General features: G+C 42.9%; 1 protein-coding gene across 8 annotated transcripts in view; it reads right to left on the bottom strand.

Annotated features, from left to right (window-relative positions):
* Positions 1-1,331: 1,331 nt before the first annotated feature.
* Positions 1,332-12,099, bottom strand: part of SPICE1 (spindle and centriole associated protein 1) — a 30,231-nt gene continuing 19,463 nt past the window's right edge. For 7 of the 8 annotated variants that reach the window (XM_053297753.1, XM_053297758.1, XM_053297755.1 and 4 more), the window contains 7 exons: positions 10,390-10,546; positions 8,956-9,180; positions 5,787-5,950; positions 3,625-3,817; positions 3,284-3,386; positions 2,191-2,281; positions 1,332-1,690 (listed from right to left, as the gene is read on the bottom strand). In XM_053297753.1, coding sequence (XP_053153728.1) covers positions 1,637-1,690; positions 2,191-2,281; positions 3,284-3,386; positions 3,625-3,817; positions 5,787-5,950; positions 8,956-9,180; positions 10,390-10,546 — 987 coding nt within the window. In that variant the 3' untranslated portion in view covers positions 1,332-1,636. Of the gene's footprint in view, positions 1,691-2,190; positions 2,341-3,283; positions 3,387-3,624; positions 3,818-5,786; positions 5,951-8,955; positions 9,181-10,389; positions 10,547-12,099 lie in introns of all 8 variants that reach the window. The other variant, XM_053297752.1, reaches the window with a different exon arrangement.

Below are 12,099 nucleotides of genomic sequence, written 5' to 3'. Positions count from 1 at the left end.
AATGTTGAATAATCATTCTGTACCCAAGAATTCATCCCAGAAATGTGGATTATCCAGAAGAATTTGAAATGGAAGTTTCTCATGAAAACACTGGAAAGTTCTCCTACGTAACTTCCTCCCTCATTTGTGTAACTATGCAGATTTTTCTGATGCCCTAAATATATAGTAATCTGATCTGGCATACTGCTTGACCTATATATTTAGTTTTTTAAAAAAACCCACCAGATACATTTCCAGTGTTGTATCTAAAAGTCATTAATTCCACTAAAGTTCAACTGAAAAAAAAATTTTGGGGGGGGGGAGGGAATCAATAGACACACCTAATATGATGTATATTTCTGCTAAAAACTAATTCAAAGTTTTATGTGAAAAGCAATTATTTTAATTGAAATACTCAAACTATGTATATGTACTTTCACTTCCTAGGAAATATCACTTGAAAAATATTAACCCTCACCAGCTATCATGGGGTATTTCTGTGCCCCTAGAGGCTAAAAAAAATTGTTGGTTCTTAATTATAAAATTTTGTCCACTTAGGACGTTGTCAGTGACACCCCAGTAAGCAAAACCTGCAAAGAGCAGGTCATTACCATAAATGGTTTTTCCTCCATGATGAAAACACTACTGGCGTACAAGTATATTAGGGGTACAGTCGTACCCCTGAGTTAGTTGACTTGCAGAACACCCACTATCTTAGTGAAATATGTTCTTCTAGGACTTGGTTTACCTCTGCAAGTGGTTGATTTACAGGTCAGGTTGCACTCAAAGTTCATCATAATGGCAACTTTAGAACAATCACACCTAACAATGTTGTCTAACCCTTGTATCACATCTGGACACAGAAAAAAGTCATTAACAGCCGAAGCAGGCCGGGGGAAGCGGCGGGCAGGGGAAAGGAAGAGAAAACAGTGGGCGGGCAAACAGTAGGTGTGGGTAGGTGGCCACAAGGAGCCCTTCTGAAGTGTTCCAGCCACACTTCAATGTTGGCAGATGCAGCCATGACCACAAGTGGTTTATTTGAACCTACCATGTGAAGAAGAAGTTCTAAGTAACAACTATGACATGGCCACAATGTGGGATGAAGCTATATTAATAGGTCCACAAACATTGTGGAGAGCTTCATATAACTTGACCATGCACAACATGGCATCAATCAGCCCTTCACAGTTACTGAGTTTTCCCCAATAGGGGAAAGGGTACATCAAGTATCTAACAAAACAATAGTCTTTCCTGCACATAAAACAAAACCCTGAACTGAACATCTTTAGAACTGGAAAATGTTTTTGGACATTTACTTAAGGAGAAAGTCATTGAGACATTCCTACATCAGATCTGTTAAAAAACACTCTTTACCATTTATTTATATTATTAATTAAAACAAAGGATACAAAAATGTTACTAACCTAGAACATTAGAGGGATCAAGCCATTTTAAACACAGCTTCGGTACCATTTAATTATAAAGAAGTGCGTGAAAAGATAACACTACATCTTTGAGAAGTACATAACCACTGATGTGGAGACCACAATTAGCAGTATCAACATTTTCCAAGTTCTGGCAGGAAGGGTACAGAACTTTAGTATAATGGCCTAAAATAGTTTAAACAACAAACTGTACACATACAGCTGGGCTGATGCTATTCAATGTGCATTGACAGGGCAAACCAGCCTTCTTCACTTTGCTTTTCAATCTGTAGAAACAGAGCAGGGGAAAGGTAGGGTAAGTTTTGAGGACACAAAAGAGATGAGAATTATATATATACAGTCTTAAGACAAGGGCAAGGCAGGCAGGGCCACTTCTTACATTCCAGAATTCCCTACAAGCAAGGTATTTCCATTCAGGATTTAATATGAAATTCCATGTTGGCCATTAATATCTAGGTTACCACTTATAACCACCTTATATATTGGTTCTTCATTGCATGTATAGATTGTGTGTGTGGGGGGGTATGCCCTCTACTCCTCCGTCCAGCTCTTTGCATTTCTAGATCATAGCTTGCTGTCTTTTATGAAGCTGCAAACAGCATTAAGGACTGGTAGTTTGAATGCACACATCAGAGCACCAGGAGGCACTGGTTGCCCAAGACAGGCTGGGCTACAGCTTCACTTGTGTACTCATTTGCAACAAAAGGAGGATAAATCCACATGAGGAGGAGCTGGTTGCACATAGCTTTGTCCCAGGAAGACCTACCTTTGTTCTATGACTCTCAGATATCAGTTGTACATTTCCCTGTGAGGTGCTTTGTGGTATATGCACCTGGTTAGACACACCTGTAGTAGATCTGTAGACACAAATGGCAGAGAAAAGGAGGAATTTGATCTCTTCTTGTACACTTCCATTCTGTTTAGTGATGGGAGAAGACAGGAGCCAGGGTCAGGGCAGACTATGACCTAAGGCAGTGATCTTAATCTTTCAACTGGGGGCCACTTTGACAAAAACTGTTCCTTGCGAGAGCCATTCCCCAGTGTGCTGAGCTCTGCAAGTGCTGCACTTTCCCTGGCACCCAGAGTGGGGTTGTGGAGGGACCTTTAAGAGAAAAAAGCCACCAGTGTGCATGGACGAATGGGAAGTGCAGTCTTTCCCAGCACTCTCCTTGTAGAGTGCTATGGGGAAAGTACTGGGAAGGACTACACTTCTCCATGCTCAGACACACCTTCCAAGATGTGGAAGAGGGGCTTCAGGGAGCCCCACCAGCACTGGGGAAAGAACAGCCCTGCACAGTGGATGTGGGCATCATCTCTGCATGGTGCCAGGGGCGCTGTTTGAAATATTTGGCTATGGCTGAAGCTTGGCACAGGCCTAACAGTCAGAGAGCTGTACTTAGGGTCAATGGGAGATTTAAGAAGGAATGACAACATACAAAGTGACTCAGCTTTTTGTCCCTACCACTCACACCTGGAAAGAAAGTCAAGGTAAATGGCTGCTATAGGCAACACAAGACAAGATTTAAGAGACCTTTGGTCTGCTTCAGTAAAGCTTTTATTTATGTTTAAGTTTTCATTATATCCATGGTAAAATAAGCAACAGCTTATTTTCCAGGGAGTTGAGAGGAAAATCAAACCTCTCTTTGGAAGATTTCTACACCTGCTTATCAAGGCATCTTAAAGAAACCTGCCTGTCATCTTGAGGCAGCCAACTTTATATTTCTACAGCCTAATCTCCAATGATTAACTGGAAATCACAGTCAAGTCTTCAGATGTTAGCAGTTTTATATTGTCTTAGTTTCTTTTATGCTATCCAACCTGCCTGTAAAAGACAAGATAATTAACTGATTGGCTTTTACCTCCTTGCATTGGTCCTGCTTGCAGGGGGAGTCATATCTTCTTTAGAACTATGCAGCATTTCTGCCACTGGAATACACACCTCAATTGTCCTCCTTCCATTTTCTAGAAAAGACATAAATGCTAATCTCAAATTGCTGAATTACTAGAAGTCAATTATTATACTTGACGAGAAGCTACTGTAAACCTCTTTCAGCATCTATTAAAACAGAGAAACAGCTATATTCCATCACCCCACTCTCTAAATAAATCAGAGCAAAATATTGTCCCCTGAAGACAGCCAACATCAACAAATTAACCCATTACATTGCCAGCAGCTGATGTACCAGGATATGATACATACCAGTCAGGTTTACAGGTGGTGATGGAATGGGTGAAATTGGTGGAGACACAGAGATTAATGTGGCTAGTTTCTGCTGTTTGATCAAGAACAGTAGTTTGTCACGAGCTTCTGCACTCTGGCGGTTCAGCTCTGCTATTCTTTCATCCAAGCTCTTTGGTAACTCTTCCGAACTGTTTATGGCTCGGTCAATTTCCTAAGTGAACATTCAAGAGTGTGGTTAAAAGTATATTTTAAGCAAACCAAATTTTACATGTCTTTTGTTATTGACCTGGGCTACTTGGAAGAATCAAAACAGCACTACATTAATTCGGGACAGCAGCAGCAAAGAACATCCTTTCCTTCTATGTCCTACTGTACCTTTAGTGAGCCTTTGCTATCTAATATCACATAGCATAGTTTCTCAACACGTGGTACACAGGCAGGAGATAAGGGACTAAGGGAGAAGGGAAAACTGCCTGCTTGCCTTTGCTGCTCACCCTTTGCTACTGGTTACCGACTAGAATTAGCATTGCTCTCTCTTCCTGCCTGTCTCTCTCACCCTCTTTCCCCATCTTTCTTTGCCCCATCTCCAAATGATGGCAAAAGGTTTGGTGTCTAGCACTTCATATTTCTCGGCAATAATTTGCCATGCCACTCCTTGCATGGCTCTGGGTTCAGGCCTCCTAGCTTTAGTCAACATCACCTCTAGCCAAGGTACACACAAAATTATTGGATCCAACACCAATATGATGCAAGTGATCAACGAATTGTGCATCCAGTAATTGTACCCACCTGGATCAAATCATTCCATGCATCAGTACTAGGTAGGGATGTGCATGGAACTGGTTCCGAACCAGCTTGAAGAACCGGTGGTTCTGCCAGTTCGATGGCAGGGGGTGTCTAGCCTTAAGAGGGGGTAGAGTGCACTTACCCCTCCCACCGCTTTTCCTCTGCCGGCATCCATTTTTTAAAAAACCCATTGGGACAGCAGTGTACCTCCCTGCCGCCCCTGTTTTCCCGATATGACCAGAAGCCTCCAGCGCACACATAATGCCCATGCAGGCGCGGAGACTTCTGGTCATATCGGGAAAACGGGCAACGGGAGGTACACTGTCGACCCGACGGGCTTTTCAAAAAATGGATGCTGGCGGGGGGTACGGGGGGGACGGCAGGAGGGATAAGTACACCCTCTCCCGCTCTTAAACCTGTACCTGCGCCGCCTTTGAGCCTCCCTGCCACAATTTCGTGCACATCCCTAGTACTGGGTTGATGCACTGGCCTTTAAGATAGAATGGCCCATAATGGAAAAGTCTATAAAATTATTATTTGAAGTCAGAATGGGATGAAACTTTCAGGCATCGTAGAACTGATAGTGGACCCTTCTTAGGGCTTGATACCACCCCATTTTATATTGAAGTGCAAGAGTTTCTGAGAAGCAGGTAAACCTCCCTCCACTTCCCACTTTTGCTTTACTTGGAGGTAAGCCCTTCCAAGAAGGACTTCTCACACACACACACACACACACACACACACACACACACACAATATGCAGACTGATATGTGCCAGGATGTCTGAGCAGCAATTGCGTGGAGAAGCATCCAAGTCCCAAGGGGTAGGGAGGTGTTTAGTTTTTGAGGAGCAGCAATTGTGTCCAGTGCATGACACAGAAGTAACAGAAGGGTACATGGTGAAAGCTACCTGGACAGCTGGGAGTGCAGGATGACAATGTCACTTCCAAGCTCTACAATGGGCTTGCTACCACATAGGAAGTGGTATCTGAATTGAGCATTATGCACATACATCCATATACAATGCTGGGAATCAAGGATATTATACAAACTCCAGCCCACACATTACCAGGCTACATGCAGCAATGTGTCCACCCTTGAACTTCACTGTGGGAGATTTCTGGATTTATTAAGTAAACTGACTGAATCCCAGAGAAAGAAGTGAAAGGACAGGAAAGTCAAGCGGCCCTGAATGATTGACTGAAGTTCACTTCTGTTTTCTTATAAAGGGAATGTGCTTGAATGTGTGTACACACACAAGTGGCAAAAGCATAAAAACAGGTTGCTTACTTGCAACTGATGACCTGGTAGTGATCCGCTGTATTTTCCTAAATTAAAATGCTATCCGAGTGTGACAGAATGCGAAAATCTAACTACATCTCTTACATTCTTACCGGTTCCTCTCCAACTAATTCATTCTGCATTGTGACTGGCTGCTGCAAACTGTTCTCTGCTTCTTGATGGTAATGCCTGAATTTGCTTAGCTGAGCTTTAACAACAGAGTTCTGGAGTGTTAGCTCAGCCATTTGCTTCTGCAGATCATCTCTCCCAGTGGATTCTGTGGAGAAATAGAAGAGTAAACACATTGAATAGTTATTTAATCCTACACTAAGGCCACTTAACAAAGCTAAACAAGGGTTGGGATGAGAAAACTGTATTCTGGGGAAAAGGAAGAAACATTAGACTTATGTGAAGGGTTATTTCTACACCGTGGGCATCTTCACAATGGGCTGTGCATCCCAACTTGCCCCAAAAGTCAAGGCTTATGTAGATTAAGGTGAGAGTGCAAGACCCTCCCAAGTTCCAGGACTGTTGAAGCTTTCGTGATACAGTAAGAAAAGCCGAGTAAGGAAAGAAACAGTGTAACAGTATCAAAGGAGGATATGCTAATATTTTTATTTATATTTTATATCCGGCTCTTCTTCCAAGGAGCCCAGAGTGGTGTACTACATACTTAGGTTTCTCCTCACAACCACCCTATGAAGTAGGTTAGGCTGAGAGAGAAGTGACTGGCCCAGAGTCACCCAGCAAGTATTGACCCATCTGACTTGCTGGAAGGACACTTGATTCAGCATCACTGCCTTCAGGATCAATAATAAGCAGCAGATGGAGCAGAGCACCAGACTTGGCAATACAGCCATGATTTATTGGCAGTGGCAAAGCATTTGGTGGCTTGATCTTTGTGAGTGCTGCCTGATGCAAAGGCTGTTCACTCAGGTGAACAGAGAGATATTGGGTTTTCTTTGCTGCTTTGCCCTGCTTCTGAGGGTGGATGGTGGCCAAGATGGTAGTACTCTCCTTGGTGAGGCGTGTGTTTGAGCAACAGAGAAGGAGAGCAGAAGGGAGATTGTGAAGGGACTTTTTTTAAAAAAAAGAAGGCATCCTTTCCCTGTCATCTGGATGCTCCTCAGAGAAAGAGCCGGTCAAGAAATCATCAGCCTTGGGAATAATGATATCCATAAGTAAAAAATTCCAATTAACCAAATTAGTAAAAATATTTTAAGGTCGTTTTCACAACCAAAATAGGGATGGTTGGCAGGGAGGAAGGCTCATGATCAGCCTTCTCTGTTAGGCTCTGCCACTCGCTGGGACATATGCAGGCAGCTTGAGTGTGCACACAACTGGGGACTGGGGTAGAAGGGCGGGCTTGCACACTTCTACCTCAGTGGTAGCCTGAGTAAAATACTTGGGCTACCCAGTGGGGCAGTGCTGGTATTGGGAGCAGGGCTGATCCTGGCACTCCACATGAGCAGCTCTACCCAGGTAGGGTTGTGCAAGCCTGGGTAGGGCTGTTCAAGTGAAAAGTCCCTCTGTGGTTTTTAGGCAATTAGTTGTTCTGGTAAGAACTAATCTGCCTACTTTCCTTTCACTATAAACTTGATTGATAATTACCATCCTCGCAAATTAGCCCACTTGCGACTCAAACTTTCATGCACCCACCATCTTGAATCAGAGTGGATGACATCATTACCAACTATGCTGTTGGTGTCCCTACAACTGTACCCAATTTGGTTCAAATTGGTCCAGGCATTGCAAAGTCGATGGGACAAACACACATACATACACAATATGCCGGGTGATCTCCTAAGCTTACTTTCCTTAAGGAAAGTAGGCTAAAAAAAACAAAAAAAAAGGAGGATCGACTAACTCCTTGCCCTGACCTAACCTAAGGGGAGGGAAAAGCAAGAAAAAGCTGGAAGATAACAAATGAAATAAAAAAGGGAGCTCTTTACAACCCCTTACCCGGAGCAAGGCAGGACCAGGACTGGGAAGGTCCTGCTCCCATAGCCTACTGGGAAGAAGTCTAATCTACAATAAGCCCTGTCTATTGAAGCAAGTTGGGATGCACAACTCATTAACTCATTGTGAAGATGCCCTCCTCCTACACTATATGAGAAGAGATCTGTTTCAATGCTTGAGTGCCAATTCTCCTTTTGTACTCAGGAATGGATATCTAAATATGAAACAAGTCAAAAACTAAGCATTTTAAGACATCCAGGAGTAGCAACCCAATCCTTTCTTGGTTGTCACTTCCTAGTATCTTTAAAAGGGATATATGCTAATTTCATGTGCATAGGCCTTTTAAGTGTGTTTATTGCTCAGGATCACAAATTATGCTCAAGAAAGGTTAACCTACAAAGTGCCAAGAAATTCGAATATTCACTCTTTGCATTTTAAAATCAACTTTGCCCATATACATAGAATTGCCGCCTTTGCTACTGTTTTTCACTGCATGGCTTGCAAGTGAATGGTGGTCCACACAGACCCCAGTGGTGGCCCCTGTCTGACTGTTCCCTCTCCTCCTCCTGCTGCTTCTAGCCCCTCAGTTGCCGCCACCATCATGGTCATCTCAAGCACACTCTCTCTCATGCTACCTCCACCACCAGAGCACACTCACCATCTCTTCCTCCTCCTCATGCCACTGCTGCATTGCCCAGTCTCTCTCTTCCCTCCTCCTTTTCCTGCCCTGGCTCTGGCACACACACTCTCTCTTCCTCCTGCCACCGCCAAGAGGGAGAGAGTGCAAGAGAGGCAAGCCAGGGCCTGGGGCTGAGGGGGCTAGCACCAGCCCGGACTGCACAATGGGGAAAGCATCCCAAAATAGAGGGTCTGTGCCTCGGGCAGCGTGGTGGTGGCTCCCACTTCAAAAAATAGTGAAGATCACTGTTCTATGCCTACTAAGATTTTTATCTGATTGCCAGAATGAAATAGTTTCTTGTGTTTCAAACATTCCTCCTAAGTGCTGTTTGCTGTTCTGATGGGCCTGGTTTTAGCTTGGGGAACATAATCAGTTACAAAAGGTGATCATCTTAAGTAATGTGGGTTCCAGGTGAAATACTATGCTATTTTCAAAATGGATGCTCCCAACTAGTTCGCATGCAAGTTTAGAGCAGGCTGTTATCTTGCCATAATCTCAAAAACTGAACAACAGCCACAATCACAACGTGTTTAGGACTAGATATTACAATAGAATGGCCCCATCATAAGCATGCACTGGAGGACACATGACTGATGGGCACTTGATTACTAAGAACTGTCATGTGGTTAGAGTGGCTTCGTTACCATCAGGAAGAGAGAGCAAGACTTCGCTGTTCTTCTGCTGCGGCGGAGATAACAGGACAGCTGGTTGGAATGTACAAGTTGATAACATCTGTCCAACCCCAATGCTATCTGGTTGATTTGGCAACACTGGACCTTTACTGGAGAGATTCGATTGTGAGAGTTCAAACACTTTTTCACTTTTGAAGATATCTGTCTTTGGCCCAGCATAGTTTAAATGCGGTTTCTCTGATAAAGAAGAATAATTAGAGAATATGCTGTGTTATAAACAAGAACACAGTAAATTATATATGTTAGCAAAGGAGTTTGCTTTAGGATCCATCCTATTCAGGAACCTACACATTTTAGATAGTCTTATTTATTAACAAATTTGGATTTCTCTCTTCAAATAAAACAAACACTTCCAGGCTTGAAAAAAAAACCCAATCACAATAGATATAAGACAGCAGATAATGCAGCATAAATACAAATTTGCGGTTAGGACATTTTTTAAAAAAACAAAACCTGAGAAAATAATAAGGTATTTGGCTCCAAAAAGAGAATAGTATAGGTGCCAGGAGAGCCTCTTTGGAGAGAGCACTGCAGAAGTGGGCTACCACAACCAAACTGGCCTTCTCTCCAATTACTACCCACTGCAACTCATTAGGGTGGGGTATCCCCCAAGCCCCCAACAATGGCCTTAGTGTGGAGATGTGGAGGCAGGCAGTGTTTCAAATACCCTAGTTCCTAGCCATGAAAAGCTTTTCAAGGTCAACACCAGCACTCTGAATTGTGCCTAGACAGAGCTTGTGGGCTGTTTGAGGACTGACAAGTTAGGCTCCTAATGCCTGGCCCTAGTTAGCACTTTCACAGCTAAATTCTAAATTCACTGCAGTTTCTGGACAGTCTTCAGAGGCAGCCCTCTGTGGAGAGAATTATAGCAGTCTAATCTAGAGGTTACCAGAACTGTGGCAAGGCTCTCACTGCTCAGGAGGGGTCACAGTTGGCACACCGGCCAAAGGTGGTAGAAGGCACTCCATTTCATGAAGATCACTTGGAACACCACTGACAATGTTTAGAAGAGTTTCTACAGCCAATAGGAGGTTTTATACTAACATGATCAAGTTACAAATGGTCTCAGGATCCCCAACAAGGATCACGATGCACGGCTACTCTGCATTCTTCACTGAGCAGACAATGACTACCTTAAAGTTTCCCATAGCCAAAGTTATTACTGCACCAATATTTTATGAACACATTCTAAGCTGTGGGGAATTATACAAGAGCAATGTTCAGAAAATGCAAACACTTAATCTACCCTTGCTGCAATGGATTCAAGACTCAGTTACTGTCAGAAATAAAGCTATCTCCACAACAGCCCAGTTACTTTTAAAACTCTGGAAGTGTTAAAACTGTCATGCCAGATTTTTCAAATTTTGTGACAATTAGGAAACAGACCTATACCATGGGTGACCTCTGGACTCCTGGTTGAAAATTCCCCACTCTCTCCAGGACTTTTGATTCTGTTAGAATCTGTGGCAGAGAGCCCTTTAATTGCATGAGTGAACGAAATTAGTTGTTCATCTGTTACAACCATGTATTGCTGAAGTTTACTCTGGAAGAGAAAGGGAATAAAATTACACAAACCAGCAGTTTAACTAGCTTACAAAAGGCAGGCAGGCAGGCGCACGCACACACACACACACACACAGAAAAGACATTTCCATGTCCTTGTTTCCACATTTGTTAGATCCAATACATAATCCAGTAAACACATTGTGTAATACCTGCTAACTGGGCAAAGAGGCACCTTTTACCGTGGTGATTCTCTTTATTTAGCAGGGGGAGAGTAACTGGCCCTATCCACCCCCAGCACAGTACTTCCAGTGACTGTTGCTGGTGTGTGTCTTATGTTTCTTTTTAAAATGTGAGCCCTTTGGGGACAGGGAGCCATCCACCTTATTTGTTTATTTGTTTGTTATTTCTCTTTGTAAACCGCCCTGAGCCATTTTTGGAAGGGCGGTATAGAAATTGAATTGTTGTTGTTGTTGTTATTATATGGAATGGAATCCAATGGAAGCAAGATCAAGAACCTGGAAGAGAAAGAACCTTACAAATACTTGGACATTCTACAGGCTGATAACATCGCACACACTGAAGTTAAAAGAAAAACTGGAAGTGAATACATCAGGAGAGACAAGCCATAAACACCTGGGCTATACCTGTTATCAGATACACTGCAGGAATAATAGACTGGACCCAGGCAGAGCTAGAGACGCTAGATCGTAAGACCAGGAAAATCATGACCATCAATCATGCTCTGCACCCCCGCAGTGATGTTGATAGGCTATACCTCCCTCGCAGCTCAGGTGGAAGAGGAATGCTGCAAGTCCATCAAACAGTAGAGGAGGAGAAAAGAGGCCTTGAAGAATATATGAAGGGCAGTGAAGAAGATGCACTTCAAATGGTCAATAATGCGAAACTATTCAACACTAATGAAAGAAAGCAGGCCTACAAGAAAGAACAAGTCAAGAACCGAGCAGAAAAATGGAAAAATAAGCCACTGCATGGTCAATATTTGCACAATATAAGTGGAAAATCAGACATCACCAAGACCTGGCAATGGCTTAAGAATGGCAACTTGAAGAAAGAAACAGAGGGTTTAATACTGGCTGCACAAGAACAGGCACTAAGAACAAATGCAATAAGAGCAAAAGTCGAAAAATCCACCACAAACAGCAAGTGCCGCTTTTGTAAAGAAGCAGATGAAATCCGTGGACCACCTAATCAGCTGTTGTAAAAAGATCGCACAGACTAACTACAAACGAAGGCATGACAAAGTAGCAGGGATGAATACACTGGAACATCTGCAAAAAATACAAGCTACCTGTAGCCAAAAATTGGTGGGACCATAAAATTGAAAAAGTTGACGAAAATGAATATGTAAAAAATATTATGGGACTCCCGACTGCAAACAGACAAACATCTGCCACACAATACACCAGATATAACTCTAGTCTAGAAGAAAGAAAAACAAGTCAAAATAATCGACATAGCAATACCAGGGGATAGCAGAATAGAAGAAAAAGAAATAGAAAAAATCACCAAATACAAAGATCTACAAATTGAAATTGAAAGGCTGTGGCAGAAGAAGACCAAAATAATCCC

Source organism: Hemicordylus capensis, chromosome 2 (assembly GCF_027244095.1).
Source record: "Hemicordylus capensis ecotype Gifberg chromosome 2, rHemCap1.1.pri, whole genome shotgun sequence".
NCBI lineage: Eukaryota > Metazoa > Chordata > Lepidosauria > Squamata > Cordylidae > Hemicordylus > Hemicordylus capensis.
Note: the sequence above shows the minus strand (reverse complement) of the source record. Positions and strands in the feature narration are given on the sequence as shown.